Source organism: Rattus norvegicus, chromosome 1 (assembly GCF_021556685.1).
Source record: "Rattus norvegicus strain SHRSP/BbbUtx chromosome 1, alternate assembly SHRSP_T2T, whole genome shotgun sequence".
Lineage (NCBI taxonomy): Eukaryota > Metazoa > Chordata > Mammalia > Rodentia > Muridae > Rattus > Rattus norvegicus.
Genome location: NC_141534.1, coordinates 36,312,656 through 36,331,295, shown reverse-complemented (window position 1 = coordinate 36,331,295; position 18,640 = coordinate 36,312,656). Strand labels below are relative to the sequence as shown.

The 18,640-nt window shown below is 39.7% G+C and overlaps 1 protein-coding gene and 1 pseudogene across 1 annotated transcript; both read left to right on the top strand.

The window, feature by feature from the left end:
* Positions 1 to 3,739: 3,739 nt before the first annotated feature.
* Zfp874b (zinc finger protein 874b) lies at positions 3,740 to 15,738 on the top strand. Its single transcript, NM_001346428.2, is given in 4 exon segments — positions 3,740 to 3,769; positions 5,984 to 6,110; positions 6,560 to 6,655; positions 12,547 to 15,738. Coding segments are annotated over 4 exon segments (1,347 nt in total). The 5' UTR covers positions 3,740 to 3,763; the 3' UTR covers positions 13,665 to 15,738.
* LOC148006910 (large ribosomal subunit protein eL34 pseudogene) lies at positions 11,998 to 12,505 on the top strand (annotated as a pseudogene).
* Positions 15,739 to 18,640: the final 2,902 nt, after the last annotated feature.

Below are 18,640 nucleotides of genomic sequence, written 5' to 3'. Positions count from 1 at the left end.
GGCAGCATGAGCAGCTGCTTCAAATTTTTGCTGCCTCAACTTTATCATCATGGTAGACAATAACTTTTAGCCACAGTCAGGTTAAACCCTTTTTCCTGTAAGTTGCCCTTGTCAGATACTTTATGATAGTGACAGGGTAAGTTACTTAGACTGCATGCCAAGTAAAAATATCACTTTGACATTAATACATATGCAGCAGCACTTTTTACCCTCTTATTTTCAGTCTACCTCCTTACTACCCTATTCCCCTTAAGAATGTTACCTTTCTTATACATGTAACCCCACACATACACCACTCCCGTTATTAAATTATTTTAAAAAATGGAACTTTTATCCCATGCTAGTGTTGGCACCATAGGGCCACATGACATCTGCGGGGTACCTTCATCTCAGTGGCAACCGGTTCCAGTGTGGCACTATGCCATGTTACCTCTCGCTATCCTCTACCCCCGGCAGTCTCTTGGCCCCCATTGCCAGCTGCCCTCTCCTGCGGCTGGCCTATCATGACTCCCTGTCAAGGACTCTGTCCACACTCCCAGCAACTGCCCCCTGGTAGTTATAGTATAAACTCCCAGCAACCCGTTAAAACAAGACTCAATAAACTGTACTTTAGCAATCAGATATATATGTTAAATTCTCAATACGTCCACACAATAAACTCACAGCCAATTGATAAAGATATAATCCTCCCATAAATTGACCTACAGAAAGCCACCCCTTAAGAAATATTCATAACTGCCTATGGTCATTTAAGACCACCCAGATCTAGGTCGTCCTTCTCTATCTCCATCTTGATTCTCCCTCTCCTTTTCCTCTTCCCTTTCACCTTACAAAAACTTTGTCCCCCACCTTACTTTTTAGTTTCCAGTCATGGGCCTTGACCTAACTTGTGCCAGCCCTCACCTGCATATCAGCATCAACCTTAAACCGCCCACACACACAGTTACCACTAGTATAGCATCAGTATAACCTCTGTACAAATGAATGTCCTTTTCCTTTTTCAGTAAAAACTTGAATGTTTGATTGTATGTGCACTTGTGTCTGTGTTGTTAGATTCAGGGATTCCTCATCTTGGTTGTGACCATGGACTGCCTTGGAATCAACTGAAACCCAAGCTTCTGGGAACTCTTATAAAGTGTTTTTCTTCCTATGGGGTTGCAAACTCCTTCAGCTCCTTCAGTCCTTTCTTTAACTCCTCCATTGGGGTCCTTGTGCTCAGTCCAGTGGTTGGCTGCAAACATCCTCATCTGTATCAGCAAGGCTCTTGCAGACAGAGCCTCTCAGGAGACATTCATATCAGGCTCCTGTCAGCATGCACTTCTTGGCATCAGCAATAGTGACTGGGTTTGGTGGCTACATATGGGATGGATCCTCAGGTGGGGCAGTCTCTGGATGGCCTTTTCTTATGTACCTGCCTGCCCCACTCTTTGTCCCTGTATTTCCTCCCATGAGTATTTTGTTCCCTTTTCTAAGGAGAATTAAAGCATCCACATTTTGATCTTCCTTCTTCTTGAACTTTATATGGTCTATGAATTGTTTCTTGGGTATTCTGAGCTTTTGGGCTAATATCCACTTATCAGTGAGTGCATACCATGTGTGTTCTTTTGTGACTGGGCTGCCTCACTCAGGATGATATTTTCTAGTTCCATCCATTTGCCTAAGAATTTCATGTAGTCATTGTTTTTAATAGCTGAGCAGTACTTCTTCTTTGTCAATAATACACAAAAAAGAGTATTGAAGGAAGAATTTTTGCTTCTCCACTGCTTGCCCTGACTCTCCATCCACTTGTTGCCACCCTTATTAAATCAAAATATTCTGGATTCCCTCATAGACTAAAACAAGCGGCTCCTCAAGTATCTTTAGGAACAGGTTGGAACTACAGAAACAGCTAAATAGGTAGAGTTTGTAGTAGAGTTTGAGGTCAGCCAAGATATATCTATCTTTTCTTGATTGTTGCTTTTGTTATCTCTCCTCTTTTATGTTCCATTGTATTTTTTCCTAGTTCTATGATGACTAATATAATGGAAAATCAGAAACAAGGCTATTGAACATTGTATTTATGAGTATTAAATAATGCATAAAATACTTAGAGAAATTAAGATTGCAAACAAGATGGCCAGGGACAATAAATGAACTAATATGGAAAATTGCTGGTCACACAAGCCTTAAGACATAGTTTTGAACACAAGAATGTGAAAATGTGAAAGATGAATTAAGGCCTGAGGAGTGTTTAAGCAAAGGCAAGTCAGATCTAGATGAAGCTACGTCATTGGGTACCACTTTGTACTTCAGAGTTTTCAGAGAATCTTACAGACTTCTGTTCATCCGATTTATGTAAAGTTCCAAAATGAGGTACAGTAACTAAGGTAAGAAGTATTTCTGAGACTCACTAAAACTAACTTTTATACATGTAGCAGTAATTTTCAACTCCAATAATCCCGAACAAAAAAATCCATATAATTCAGTTATTATATTTATAACTAATAAACCTAGATTGGCCAGAACTAACAATATACTAACTTATTCCCCAGTTCTGAGACCCTTAGTTACTTCAAGTTTCTCCTGGCCAGATTGTTCTGCTCTATCTTTGCTGCTTCTTCCTCCTCTCTTCTCCTGTCCTCTCGCTCTCCCTCTCCCCCTCTCCTGTGCCACCTTTCCTCTCCACTGCCCAATCACAGACTCTTCCCTTTATTGATCAGTAAATGGGGAGACGATTCACGCGAGATCACCTGAGTACATGATCAACTTCTCTTCCAGGTGCCACCCCTCTGCAGGAAGCAAAATTAAACATCAAAAATGAAACAACATCAGGACAACTCACAACACTTACATAAATAGGGAAAAGAACTTACAGATGGAGAGATTGTGAGATAATCTGAGGGTTCTTTACTAATAAACAATAGAGAGGACTTTAAAACTGATCAATGATTTAAATAGTCTATGTTTCTCTTGACTAACCTCCAAAGCAAATGGATTCCAATATTCACATGGAAACTAGTTCCTGCCGTGGCTTCTGGTCTGTGTATGTTTTAGAAGGCCATTGCACATGGCATTCACTCCAGAGTGATGGCTCTTAGACCTTGCTGTGATCTCCTGTAAATAATCCTTGGTTGTTATCTCAAATTCATGGGATTATCTTCTTTGGGAATTTCAGAAGCTTAGCATAACCTCAGTTATAAAACAATCCTGGCAAACATGACATATTGACTGTCAGAACATCAAAAGCCGATTCCTCTGTAGCTTTTGTTAAAGTGTATCACATCTTGCAGTGTCTCTTCCTCTTACCATCCTGGTAACTCAGTACACTGTCAATTATTCACACAGGGTGTCAATACAGGAGAACAAGGCTCACCTGGAGGCAGTTCCCCAAATAGCTGCAAATTCCACGGAAATGAAGTAATTATTAACTTTCCCATTAAAATCCTCTTCCCCTTTAAGCTGGGGCCCAGAAACTGAGGAAAACAAAGCATTCGGCTCGTTAGAACTGGACACTGTTCGAAGGCTCCATGCTACCTAACTAGGTGACACTACATTGCAAAAGATAATAGTGCAGAAATCCAGGATCATTAAGTAGTACAACGCACTCTCCCAGGACTGCTGAAACGCCATCGCACAGATTTGTGGGAAATGTAGTCTGTAACACAGTGACATCACAGTCGGTACTTTGGTAAACAAGAGTTCAGCTTTTAATAAGCATGTGCGGCTCTTTGCCAAAACTGGGCCAGGCTCTGGTCCTGCTGTGCTCTCCCGTTGGATCTCTGACATGGAGGTTGGTCCAGGGTTCAGTTATCCCAGGGGCTGTGAGGGGTGCGTAGGTCTGGAGGGAAAACGCAACAGGATAGAAAGGGGGTGAAGGGGAGCTGATTTGCAGAAGCTTTCTGATCAGGACTGGAGAGAGGGCGCTGCGAGGGGTGGTGGGACTGACCTCTGTGGTAGACTGTAGCTAGCTGACAGAATTCAAGGAATGGAGACGCTTGTAAGGACCTGGATTCCCCGGCAATGCTGCGGGTTGGGTGAAGGTCTTTGCCTGGGCATGGAGCTTCTGGGCGTTCATTTTCCAGCTTGCTGGTGGAAGCATTTGTTCATTAGCTGGGTCACTCTCACGTGGCTGTTACTCTTTTTCTCAGATAGATAAGAGAAGATAAGATAAGAGAAGATCTGGTCCTTTCTGTACTGTACGGAATTCAGGACCACTGAGAAAGATCACCAAACAAAACTAGGAATTAAAAGGGAAAACCAACCAACCAACCAAACAAACAAACAAACAAAACTGCCTTATTTGGAGCTACAACCTCCTTTGCCAGTTTGAGAACTGCTGCAAGGGAAGACAGGGGTTGGAATTCTTCAAGTCACAAAACACAACTGTCTCAACTCGGGATTTTTTGCTTCTTTATATTTTTTGTTTGTTTTCTGAGCAAGCAGCAGTTAAGAGAGATTACAGAAGAAGTAGAAATGCATGTCCCGCTAATATTGTTTGCTGTTTGTTTTTGTTGCTGTGTTGTACAACCAATGCTCAGTTGGAAACCGAGCTGGTTTTTAACCATTGCACATACTCCTGCTTTGAGGTGACAGGACTTGGTAGGTTCCAGGTTCAGAGTCCTGAAGGGGACTCTGTACGTGATGTTTATCCTACTTTCTTTGAAATGAATTGTGAACTTAAAGATGGTTCATTTGGAATAGGAATCCCTCATGAAGACTTTAGTTCCTTACTTTTTTTTTTTTTTCTTTTTTTTTTTCGGAGCTGGGGACCAAACCCAGGACCTTGGGTTTGCTAGGCAAGCGCTCTACCACTGAGCTAAATCCCCAACCCCTAGTTCCTTACTTGAAAGTAGCATGACACCCATGTTTGCTAAAAGGATATTGAGCTGTTTCTCAATGCAGGATTAATTATCAAGAGATAAAAAACTTTTGCCTCGGAGGTTGTAAGCTTAGAGGTTGTCAAACATAGGATTGTAAAACCTGTCACAAGGTGTTAACAATGACACCAGAGGTGCCCTCATTGTAAGATTGCACACATTCTGCCTGTTTCAGTTGGCTAACCCTTGATCATATTCTTCTGCAAATGTACAGTTCTGATTTCTGGATTTTTGTGAACGAGCTGTCTGTCCTGATTGGCTATCCTACTGTTGAACTAAACATCTATGTTACCTAATAAATTCTCTGTGCTTCCGGATATTGTGGCTTCTTCAGTCTCTCCTGTCTGAGAGACTGTAACTCTGGCCCTCCTGTGGAAAAAAAATTTTTTTCCTTCAACATCTGAATGTTAGCTTTTGATTTTCAACATCATAACAAAATATCTACCACTGTGAGCCGAATTCTCACACAAGCTCACATAGGGAGGCAGAGCAAAGCTGTCACAGGACACTGTGAGCTTTGTATTGACTGTCCCAACAACATTGACCCTACAGTGCTGAGTGAAAAATAATAGAAACTACCAACAACTCTCCATGTTCCATCAGAGAACATGATGTGGACAGTGTGAATCCCTGTCGGGATGGAGACACAAGTTGGTGTGAGGACAGATGTGGACTTTTAGGGATTTTAGTGACTTGAGGGGTCTTGAAGGTCTGTGGAGGGAACACAGTCCTGCTGACCTGACAGGCTGTGTGCATCGCTCTCCATTCACAGCCTTGTCTCCCAGGCCTCTGTATAGTCTGGTATTTCTGTTCAACCGATTCAGCTGCTAAGTATGGCAGGCAGCATCTGTGATGTCCCTGTACAGTCTTATGGAAGTGTTTCTTCAATACTGACACTATGTCATAAACACTAAAAGACGGAATTGAGGAGTTTTGGGTCACTAAGGGACCTGTAATTGCCACATTGTAGGGTCTCCACCCTGTGTGATTCGTGTTTTCCCAATTTTCAGTCTAAAAATTGTGAGCTTCAGCCTGGCTCATGACATTGAAGTCTATTGGTATTTATATTATTATTAATCGTTTTGACCTATTAACAGTGTTTTACCATTCATTGGTCTTTATTTCAGGAAATGCTGTCATTCAGGGATGTGGCCGTTGATTTCTCTCCAGAAGAGAGGGAGTACCTGGGGCCTTCTCAGTGGAGTCTGTATAGGGATGTGATGCTAGAAAATTACAGCAACCTTGTGTTCTTGGGTGAGCATTCCATCTATAGAGAATTCTTTTTCACCATCAAGTGTAATTTCTTCCTTTGGTATAATAGCTCACTGAGATGGAGAGACTGCAATATAGCTAAGAAACATGTTACTTTTCTTTTTGTGTTTGTAACTTGCCTGTATTGGAAATATATCTCCTCCAGTCTAATGGGAATTTTAGAAAGTTTATTTATATATTTCACAATTCAATTATTCATGTTTTCCCTTTAAATGAAAATCAGAATCTGCAGATTCTAAGTCCCCCAACAGTATTTTAATATACTGTATATCCTAATATAGGTATATCAGGAACCATATAAAGGATTAATATTTTTATAGTTTCTTGCATTGCATCATATCCTTTCTCATAAGCAGTATTCTAGTTGGAACTGACCTATTCCCAGGAGAAGGACACTACAACAGTGTTGTATCTCTTTTTTTTACAAACAGGTCTTGCTGTTGCTAAGCCATACTTGGTAACATTTCTGGAGCAAACCCAAGGGTCTTCGGGTGTGAAAAGACAAGAAGCAGCCACCATCCCTCCAGGTGTGTAGAAGTAAGGGGTCAGAGGATAGATGAGACATACAAAGATACAACATGAAACCAGGATCTACCATGAACATTGAGCCATTTGTTATGTTAGAAATTGTTTTTAAGGTATTGCTTTTAAAGTCTTCTGCTATCTTGGAAAGACATCTCTCAGACACATGCGATGGTTTAAGTGTCTTAGCTTTTTCCTTGCCCTCTTAGTGAGCTCTGCTCATAAGCAGACTGACCCAGAAGGATCTTTCCACCCTGAAGTGGCATTGGCCCTAGGCTGTTTTGGGTTGGTAGTTTTTTACTGACTGCTTAGAGGTTGTAGATCTATTTAAATTCTTTATATGACTTTGGCATAAGTTCAATGAGTTGTATCTATTAAGAAAATTGTCTGTTTCTTTTGGATTTTCCAATTTTATAAAGTACTAGTGTTTGAAGTGTGACCATTAGGTAGATTTTTTTTTTGGAGTCCAGTGTTATGTCCTCTTGTTTGTTTGTTTGTTTGTTTTGTTTTCCTTTTGATTTTGTTTTTCCTTTGATTTTGTTAGTTTGGATGTTCTCTCTGTGTCTTTTCCTTAGTTTGGATAAGGGTTTATCTATCTTGATTTTCTCAAAAATCAATTATTTCATTAATTCTTTGTATTGTTTCTTGGCTTCTGTTTCATTGACTCAAGCCCTGAGTTTGATTATTTCCTGCCATCTACTACTCTTGGATATGTTTCCTTTGGTTTATTCTAGGAGCTTTCAACTGTGCTGTTATGTTGCTAGTATGAGATCTGTCCAATATCTTTATGAAGGCACTTAGTGCCATGAACTTTCTTCTTAGGGTTGCTTTCATTGTGTCCCATCAGTTTCATTGTGTCCCAGCAACTTTGTGCATTCATTTTCATTCAATTCTAGGAAGTCTTTCTATTCCTTACTTAATTTCTGCCTTGACCCAGCAGTCATTCAGTAGAGAGTTTTCAGTTTCCATGAGGTTGTAGGCTTTCTGCTGTTATTAAAATTCACCTCTTGTTCATGGTGGCCTGAAAAGATAGAGACTCAGTTTTCTTATATCTGTTGAGACTTGCTTTGTGACTGGGTATATGAGATGGTGGGAAGAAGGTATGTTCTTTTGTGTTTGGGTGACATGTTCTTTGTGTATATGTTAGGTATGTTTGATTCATAACATCTATTGGCTCCATTATTTCTGTTTTTGTCTGGATGTCATGCCCATTGGTGAGAATTGGGTATTGAAGTCTCCATCTGTTCATGTGTGAGGGTCCATATGTGATTTGAGCTTTTGTATAGTTTCTTTCACAAACGTTGGTGCCCTTGCATTTGGGACATAGATGTTGAGAATTGAGATGTCATTCTGGTGGATTTTCCCTTTGATGAGTATGAAGTGCCCTTCCTCATGTGTTTTGAGTAATTTTGGTTGGAAATCTATTTTGTTGGATATTAGAATAGCTACACCAGCTTGCTTTTTGGGTCCATTTGCTTGGAAACTCTTTTTCCAACACTTTAGTCTGATATAATGTGTATCTTTGATGTTGAGGTGTGTTGGTTGTGTGCAGCACAAAAATGGATCCTGTTTTGCATCCATTCTCTGAGCTTGTGTTACTTTACTGGGAATTAGGTCATTAATATTGAGAGACATTAATGACCAAAAATTGTTAATTCCTGCTATTTTGTTGGTGGTGGAAAAGGTAGTGGTGTATGTGTATGTGTGTGTGTGTGTGTGTGTGTGTGTGTGTGTGTGTGCGTGTGCGTGTTGCTTATCTTTTGGTTTTGCTGGTGTGAAATTATTTATTTCTTATGATTTCATGCATTTATTTATTCCCTTTGGGGTAGAGTGTACCTTCTAGTGCCTTCTGCAGGACTGGGTCTGTGGATAGATATTGGTTAAATTTGACCTCGTCATGGAATATCTTGTTTTGTCCCTATATGGTGATTGAAAGTTTTGCTGGATATAGTAGGCTGGAATGACATCCATGGTCTCTTAGATACTGCAAGACATCCTTCCAGGAGCTTCTAAATTTAGAGCCTCCTTTCCGAACTCCTGACTAATATGTCTCTCTGTATATATAACTTGGCCTTTTCCCATTGCAGCTTTTAATATTCTTTCCTTGTTTTGTATGTTTAGTGTTTTGATTATTATGTGTCATGGGGACATTCTTCTCTGGGCCAAACTCTTTGTTGTACTGTAAATTCCTTGTACCTTTAAAGACATCTCTATCTTTAAGTTAGGAACATTTTCTTCTATAATGTTATTAGAAATATTTTCTAGGCCTTTGAGATGGGATTCTTCTCCTTCTATTCATGTCTTTCTTAGGCTTGGTCTTTTCATGGTGTCCCAGATTTTCTCCACGCTTTATGCCAGGAATTCTTTAGAATGAACATTTTCTTTGACTTCTGTATGACTTTCTTCTACCATACCTTCTACATCTGAGATTCTCTCTTGTACTTTTTCGGCGATGCTTGCATCTGTAGTTCCTGTTAACATGCCAGGATTCCCTCAGTTTGTGTTTTCTTTATTTCTTCAATTTTTTTCCAGGTCTTGGAACAGTTTCATTCATTTCCTTTCTGGTTGTTTGTTTGTTTGTTTGTTTGTTTGTTTGTTTATATTGGCTTCCTTTAAGAGATGTATTGATTTCCTCCAATTGTTTGCATTTTCATGAATGTCATTAGGGATCTATTCATTTCCTGTTTAAGGATCTCTAGCACCTTCATATAGTTGGTTCCAAAGTCTTTGACTTCTGCTTCAGCTGTGTTGGAAGACTCGGGGCTTGCTCTAGTAAGATAGCTAAACTCTGGAGGTGACACATTGCCTAAGCTGTTGTTTGTCCTCACACTGGCTTCTAGCCATCTGGGTTTGTGGTAATTATAAGTTTAGGTGCTGATTTCTGCCTTTGTCTTACTTAATGTTTTTTTATTCATAGTTTCTATTTCCTTTCTGATCTTCTGGCCTGGGTGGCCTGTGTTTATGGTGACAGGTGACTCTACTGGTTCACTATGAAACCCTGGGTGACCTCTAGGGCTGTGGGTGCTGGCATGGCCTCTAGGGTTCTGCAGCGGTACCTGGAGTTCCAGTTCAAGTTGTGGCCTCTGGTAAAGCAGTGGGTTTCTGCATGTTTTGTGGGCTGGGATGTGGTGATGAGGGTAATGCGAGCTGTTTCCGCAAAGCTCTGTGTACTCTGAGAAATGTTGGTGATCTCTGAGCATGGTCTTATCTTGGGTTCTGGGTACCATCATGGACTCTGCCAAGCAAAAGGCTTCTTCCGTAGTTGTCAGCCCTATAATTTAGATTTAAGAAGTCAAAAACTTTTATTTATAAAATTTTTAACATTATAAAATTTTAACCTCAAATTCAAGTTATATTACAGCTAGTAAAATGCTTATTTATAGAGTTCAGTAATGGACAACCATTGTGACTAGTCCTATAGGAAGCATTTTGTATGTATTTTAACATGAGTCAAGAAGAAAAAAGGGAACATGTGGTCTTTTCTAAAGATCTGTTTTTTTTTTAAACTTCCTTCTTGAGTGTATTGGCTTCTGTATATATTCAGTAAACATGAGTACAAGTTAATTATACTGGGTGTGTCCATTGCTTGAGACATTTAGGATATGAGTGCAGAATCAGCATGAGAGGATCCATCTCCTTGTCTTGTGAAACAGGAAGAGTAATTCATCTTCCCTGCACATAAGGAGTTAAAGTTCGTGGTCCAGTTTATAGGCCAGAGGGAGTCAGGAGCAGCAGCTGCTGGCAAGTTCTATTCCCCATGCATCCTTATCCTGTGATGAGGCTATCATGCTATTTACTCTAATAGGTCTGTGTCCCATCAGAAGGCAAGTGTGCTCTTGGCTCCTGGCAGTGCCCTACCATTCCAATGTGGCATGTAGGTTTAACCCTCTTTATTCAAGCATTCAGTTTCAATAAACATTTTAAGTACACCTGATTTTGAATATATTTGGATATTAAGCAAACTTTGATTTGAACGTCACTGTGTTTGAGATACCTGCCTTATGCTTAAGTTTGGCATATGCAGAGCCCTGTCTAATGGAAGTTGTGCACTTGTCTCTCCCTCCAATATTGTCTCTATGAATTATATTTGTATTTATCATGAATACAAACACAGTTCTGTTCATATTAAGGATTAGATAATCATTGATAATGTGACTCATCCTTAACAAAATTTAATAATTACCTTTGTTATAATACCTTAAAATCAAGTAGTGGCTCTCATAGGATTACTATGTAATAAATGAAAGTAATTTATCTCTGTTAAGATTTCCAGCCTCAAAAATTCATTCTTTTGATACCTTGACAGTAGTGGTTCTCAACCTTCATAATGCTATGACCCTTTCATATACTTCCTCATGTTGTAGTGACCTTAACCACAAAATTGTTTTAATTGCTACTTCATAACTGTAAATTTGCCTGTCTAAGAGTCTTGGGCAGGGAGGGGGTAGTGGGGAGGTGGTGATCTGGCTTAACTCTGAGTAAGTTTCAGGAGTAGTCTTATAGGGGAGACTTCTGCACTATAAGCCTCTTTATGTCTAAGATCTCCCCCATTATGATACTTGATGAAGGAGTCTTTCCTTGTCCAAACTGCTTTATTCATGGGATAAAGATGCCTAAGTCTTACTTAAGGGCAACCAGGGATTAAATATTTTTTGCAGAAAAGGATTCCTAGGAAGGGAAGCTCATTGCTTAAACACTCAGAGCCTATCTAGATACATCATTAGCATGGGGAACTCTAGATTCTATGCTAAGTGACTGGTTGTCATGGTCCTCTTATTAGGGTGTGCTCTTTGTCAAGTGCTCCAGGACAGGGACCTAGTTCCAACTCATGCTGTACTCAACTATCAGTTTTATTGGGGTTCTGCACAAGCTATTACTTTACCAGTTCTTCTGTCTAATGACTCAGTTCCACTGCCCTACAATTTCTATTAGTGAAAGTCATCTCATCAAACTGCTTTGTAAATTTTAAAAATGTCTTCTAAATTTTTCCAATGACATATTCAATAATAAGGATTTAAATGTATAATAAATTTTGTTTTTATTTTGAAGATGGCCCAACAATCACAATTGGCTTTCTTTTTCTAGGTGACACTGCTTTATACCTTCATGGATGTCCAGCTATATCATATTTGTATTCTTTAATAGGATTATTGCTGTTACTAAAATAACCTGACAAGTTATTTAGCTATTTAATTTTGAAAAATATGACATTGTGTCTATGTTCTATTTGGTTCTGTAGTTATTCCAGTAGAAGGATAGATTAGCTCACCTACTATATTTTTTTGACTTATGGTCAGTACCTACAACTTTTAAAATATATTGTAGATTTTCATTTATGGTTAAATGTGTGAGTAAAGGTCTCTATTGTAAAGAAATATTGCGCTTTCCTCTTCTGGGGACGGTGCTTAGAGGCAATCAGGATGGTTCAGCATTTGACATACCTTCGTAGGCTTTCCTACAATACAGTCTCTAACAAAACTAAGCTGTCTCGAGCTCCTGGCAACAGGATTGTTTACCTTTACACCAAGAAGGTTGGGAAAGCACCTAAATCTGCATGTGGCGGCGGATGCCCAGGCAAACTGCAAGGGGTTCATGCTGTGAGACCCAAAGTCCTTATGAGATTGTCTAAGACAAAGAAGCTCGTCAGCAGGGCCCATGGTGGCTCCATGTGTGCCAAGAGTGTCTGTGCAGGATTAAGGGGGCTTTTTTTATCGAGGAGCAGAAAATCATTGTGAAAGTGTTGAAGGCACAAGCACAGAGTCAGAAAGCAAAGTAAATGTGCAACTTTTTTAAGTAATAAAAATCAAGACTTGGTCTACGGGGAAAAAAAGATAAGTATTGCAGGTATGTTGACTATTTCTTAGCTTTTGTTCATGTTTTAACTTTTGCTCAACAGGCACAACAGGCAATGAATTTAATACTCACAGCAAGACCATCAACCACAACTCTCTAAGTATTCAATGCCAGAGAATTCATAGAGGAGAGAAATGCTACTACTTTGAAGAATGTGGTAAGGCCCTTAGTTCTCAGTCAACACTTTCTATACGGCAGAGACGTTATATTGGAGACAAACCCTACAAGTGTAAAGAATGTCATAAAACGCTTAGTAGTCGCTCATCACTTTTAATACACCAGAAATATCATACTGACGAAAAAACCTACAAGTGCGAAGAATGTGGCAAACAGTTTTTGCGTTCCTCACATCTTCAGCATCATCAAAAAATTCATACTGGAGAGAAGCCATACAAATGTGAAGACTGTCACAAAGCCTTTCTTCATCACTCATATCTTAGGAAACACCAGGCAGTTCATACTGGAGAGAAACCCTACAAGTGCGAAGAATGTGGAAATTCATTTTACTATCCTGCAATGCTGAAGCAACATCAAAGAATTCATTCTGGAGAGAAACCTGACAAGTGTGAGGAATGTGGAAAAGTCTTTTCCTCTGCTTTCTTCCTTAACCAGCATAAAGGAATTGATTCCAGAGAGAAAAGGTACCAGTGTCTAGAATGTGGCAAATCCTTTTGCTATCGTTCCTATCTTAGGGAACATTACAGAAGGCATTCTGGAGAGTATCCCTATAAGTGTGAAGAATGTGGCAAAGGGTTTTCCCGTTCTTCAAAGCTTCAGGAGCATCAAACAATTCATACTGGAGTTAAACCATACAGTTGTGAAGAGTGTGGCAAGTGTTTTTCCTCTCTTACATCCCTTAAAAGACATCAAGTCATCCATTCTGAAGACACTCCCCATGAGTGTGGAAAATGTGGCAAAAAGTTTTCTAGCTCTTCCCGCCTTCAGGAACATCAGAAAATTCATACTGAAGAGAAACCATACAAATGTGAAGACTGTCACAAAGCCTTTCTTTATCATTCATTTCTTAGGAGACACAAAGCAGTTCATACTAGAGAGAAACCCTACAAGTGTGAAGAGTGTGGGAAATGTTATACATCTTTTACATCCCTGAAAAGACATCAAACACTCCATTCTGTAGACAGTCCCCATGAGTGGGTATAATGTGGCAAAAGGTTTTCTAGCTCTTCCCACCTTCAGGAACACCTAGAAATTCATATTGGAGAGAAAACATACAAATGTGAAGACTGTCAAAAAACCTTTGCCATTCATTTCTTAGGAGAAACTAGGCAGTTCATATTAGTAGAAACCCTACAAGTGTGAAGACTGTAGGAAATGTTTTTCCTCTTCCTTAACCCTTAAAAGACATGAAATAATTCATTGTGAAGACAGTTCCTACAAGTGTGGGTAATGTAGCAATCTTCTCTATGCTGTCTACCCTTACAAAACACAAGTTTGTTCATTCTCTAGAGAAACTGTCAAAGTAGGAATGATGTGGGAAAGCCTTGTCTTCTAATTCTTCCCTAATTTAACACAAGTCCTACTAGAGTGAAACCTTACTAGTGGGAAGAATGTAGGAAAATGTTTTACTCTACATTACAACTGAAAAAACATAAATGAATACAATGTCAAGAGAAAACATGAAAATGTAATGGATGTGGAAAAGCCTTTTCCATTTACTGTTATCAGCAGAAAGAGAAATGCCACAAGGTGAAGAGTGCAGCAAAATGTTTCACTCTAGAATTAAATTTCAAAATATTTATACTGTAGAAAAACCAAGTGTGAAGAGTGTCTCCTTGTGTTATGTTACCCTTGTGTACCCACTAAGTTAATTGTTTTGAAATGTTAAATATCTCTTATCCATGAGCACAAATGCTAAGAATATGATCAGATGACAGTAAAAATGCATCTTTGATGTAATCTCCCCACTACTCTCTAAACCAGCATGTTTGGAATATACCTTGATTGATAAATTTCTTTCTTCTGTGCTATCAGTGTACCATGAAACTGTTACCATGCTGTTACATGGTTGTTTGGGTGACCTGAATCTGAGTACTGGGCCATGGTATACTTACTGTTGTTTTCCCCGCGGAGACACCAAAGCACTGTAATGATGTCTCTTATGGGCTTTGTGGGAAGCTCCATGAACTCACATTTCTCACCAGATATGACTAGGATGAAATGACCTGCTTTGGGTCCCAGCCAGCCTGAGGTGAGTGAGAACTAGTGTTTGTCTCCCCAGGAAGCCCCAAAACAATAGATAGTTGTGTTCGGTTCCAGAATAAAGAATCTCTGATCTGCTTTAAGTTCAGAAAGTGTTAATTGTGTGCATACATGTGCCTGTACATATGTGTATGTGTGTGTCAGTACCAACAACATTGTCATAACAAACTCTCATACTGTAATAAGGACAAAAGCCAAATGCACTCACTCAGCAGAGACAATAGATATGCTTACTGTTTGGGACCTAGGTAAAATGTTAAAGCCTAGATTCTGAATGTTGAGCCTAGATGGAACATTAAGGCCGAGGTAAAATGTTAAGGATTATGTGATATATAATAGCTAGCCTGCCATTATAAGGAAACTTTATCATAAGTTTCTGCTGTTACTAGGAAACTTTCTAACATGTGACTGATTAAATTTTATGTTACAGTCTCTGCCTTTGGAAACTAATGGCTATAGAAGTCAGTGGAACTGTTTTGTGTGGTTACCCACAATAAGCTTGGACTAAAACCAAGCCTTCAACAGCACTTCCTGTACCTGTGTCTAGGCTTCTGTGGTATAAGCTGCTCCTGGGATGGGCCCCAATGTAAGAGTTATAAAAAAAAAACTATTTAAGTTTTCTATTTTGAATTATACTTGAGTAATGTTTAAGTTCCCAAGACCTCCCTGGGAACTGACATCTTACTTGGCAGAGGAAAACATGTAAGTGGGTAACTGACATCCTGATTGGAAAGTTAAGACATGAATGTTACACCAGGTAAGCCCCCGACACACTGGAATATCTCAAGTAATGGGGGCAGGATAAGTGCACAACAAAGACATGTTCCAAAGGAAATGTCCCCATCCCTAAATCCTGAGGGTGAAATAACTTGGCATAGATTTTTGTGGATTTGGGGCTTAAAAATCCTGTAAGATCTAAACTCAATGTCATGGTTCATTTCCCAAATCTAGACTGTAGCTGTGGCCAATGAATCCTGGGGTGTATGCTCAATAAACTGTCCCTGTCTGACTGTTATTGGTGTTCATGTGGTTTGTGAGGCGATTCCCAGACCCCAACATTACCCAATGCCTGGTGACAACCATGAAGAATTATGTGTATGCAGTTCTTCCTTCACTCTTGATGCTCACAACCTCGAGCATCTCAAACTTTATTGCATGGGTTCCTTCACTAGCCAGTGGTGAAGTAAAGACAGAAATCTCACTTTGTGAACTGTGTCTGTGAAATCCAGTGGTGCTAACATAGGGTACTCCTCTGTAATGGGTGACTTTCATAGGTATGGAGCTTTCTATATGCTATCATGGGTATAAAGTAGTAAACATTCTGACTCAATTATGAACCTTGGGAGTATAAGAAGGAAAATGTGCCTCCCAGTGCAATGGTGGCCTGGTAGTTATGGTAGTAACCAGTCATCTTCTAATTGGATTTAAAGCTCAGCCTACAGGCTGTAAATAATACCAGGTGGTGTTAATGTGGTGATGAACCTGTTATTCTGGTAAGTGAGCATGGTAACTAAATGAACTCATGTGCTTTTACTTTATTTACTTTTTCCTTTTTCTACCCAGATATTCAAGTACTTCACAATATGAAATATTAAATGTGTGGTAGGACATAATACACAAACTCACCATTGCTTACCTGTAGCAAATAGTACCCTGTGGATTCACTGACCTGAGTGAAACACCTACATCACACACCTAATGCCAAACCTCAGGGATCCCTGAGGGAGGGAAGGTAGTAAGATGGTCAGAGCTACTGGTAGTGAATGTGTATAGTGAAATAACATTGGCTAGAAATATCATTGCCATTCCTTGCATGAATCCACTGTATGTAATAAGCATGTGGACATCTGCCAAAGCTAAAAACCTATCATAAAACATGCATGAATGAGTGAGAGTCTTTGTATGCCACATGCTGACTAGAGCAGCTATGGCATCGATAGCTCCTGCAGGAGGCAGGCAGTTTGAGAGACATTCGGGTTCCAGACCATTGTTCTAAATCCCTACACATAGAACAAGCATTAGATGAAATTAAGAAAAGCCCACGAAGTTGAAAGGATAAGATGCTTTTAAGGGTAAGAAGTAATAGGTGAAGGAATGAAGATACTTGGTAAAAATATGTGCTCTACATGTGTTTCCCCAAAGCAGATATCAATTTCAAAATGATTGGTTTTGGACATACCCAAAGTTGATCTGTTTTGTCAGTGATTGCAGCACAAGACTCTGGCTGTCATAGAGGTTACAGAGGGACAGCATCTTCCTGGGAAGGCGTCATGAGGGAGCAAGTGAGAAGACTTTGAGTCTGCTGAGGACTGAAGAGGCCTGCATCAGTGTAACATCATGTAAAAGACAGGGATGGCTTTGCAGAGATGACATACAGCCAGACTCACTTAGCATCTTCCACTTGACTTTGTCAAAGTCAACAGGAAAGGTGAGCAATGTCCTCCCACAAGCCCCTTTCTCCTGAATGCATACTGGTCTCAGCTGCTTTGGTTGCTGGTTATCAATCATTTTTACCACTAGGAAATGCATATAACAATCTAATGAATTTGTTGCATAGAAAATTAAACAGATAACATATGACAGAGTTGGTATTTTTAGGAAACAGTTTGTCAACAAGTAAACATTTTCACAGTGGAAAAAACATAGAGAAATGAATAGACCTCTAGAGTAGATCTTGTAGAAAGTATCTCAGATTGAAGCTTAAATCCTTTCCTTGTCCATAACAATGAAAGGCTGCTGTTTGGAAAGGTTGTTTGTTTGTTTGTTTGTTTTAATTGCTAAGAAATGCCCAGCAGTACACATAGAACAAAGATTGGATTTGCTATATGTATGTGAATCTATGTTTTCTTTGTGAGTGCAGTCTCTGTAAACATAGTTACCAATTTCCTGAGTAACACAGAGGCAGATGTCATTACAAATGGAAATGAGCTTCAGGGACAAACATCTCTTCTAAAACAGAGTGAATTTTCAGAGCTACAGTCTGTGAGGGAAGCTTGTCAAGGACCAGCAGAAGATGAAGAGTGTAGCAGAGACTCGCTCTCGGGTGGCATTGCTCATTTCTCTCTTTTTAAAGAGCAAACTCTATTGCTTAAAATGTTGAAAATAAAAACCAAGATCACATACCAAAATTAATAAGACCCACAGACTACAGGGCCCATGAGCTTCTGTACAATTAATATCAACATTCACAACAGAATCTGAGTCATTTTCACTGGATTTAAGACTGTCTCTATTAAATGTGTTCCATGTATTTATGCACCAACAAACCCAAGACCCATGATGGAGTTGGAACTAAAAATCAGTTATCTTTTGTCTTCCTTCACAACTGCTGGAAGGCAGCCTCCTCATCCTTAGGGAAATTAGCCTGTGATAGACCTTGGGTATTCATAGGCATTTACAAGATATACAAGACCCTCCCTGCTGAAGGCTATATAGATAGGACTGTAGGTTACTCCCTCATTAGAGGAGCTTCCTGAGTGGCATTCAGCTAGCTGCAGTCATGCAGTTCTGACTTCTTACCTAGCTCCAGTCAGATCTTTAGTACTGCTCCTGCTGCTGAAGTCCTCCCTGTTTCTGACACATCCCTCAGTATCAGCAACCTTAATACTAACTCACTGCTTCATGAAGATAGGGGCTTGACTGAAATTTTGGCTGCTACTCTGCCAGCTCTGATGTGAGTAGGTAGTCTTTCCCTTTCTTCTGTATTGGAAAAAAAAAATCACAGAACAAGGTGTTTTTCTAGTTGCTATGAGACAACCCATAAGGAAGTTTTCTTTCCTGCTTGTGGTTAAAGAGCTGAACAGTGCTCTGCAGGGAGCATGGCAGCAGGCAGGCAGGCATGGTCCTGATCGGGATCAAATACCTTGATCCACAATTAAGGCACAAAAAAGTAAGTGGGAATGACATGGCATTCTGTA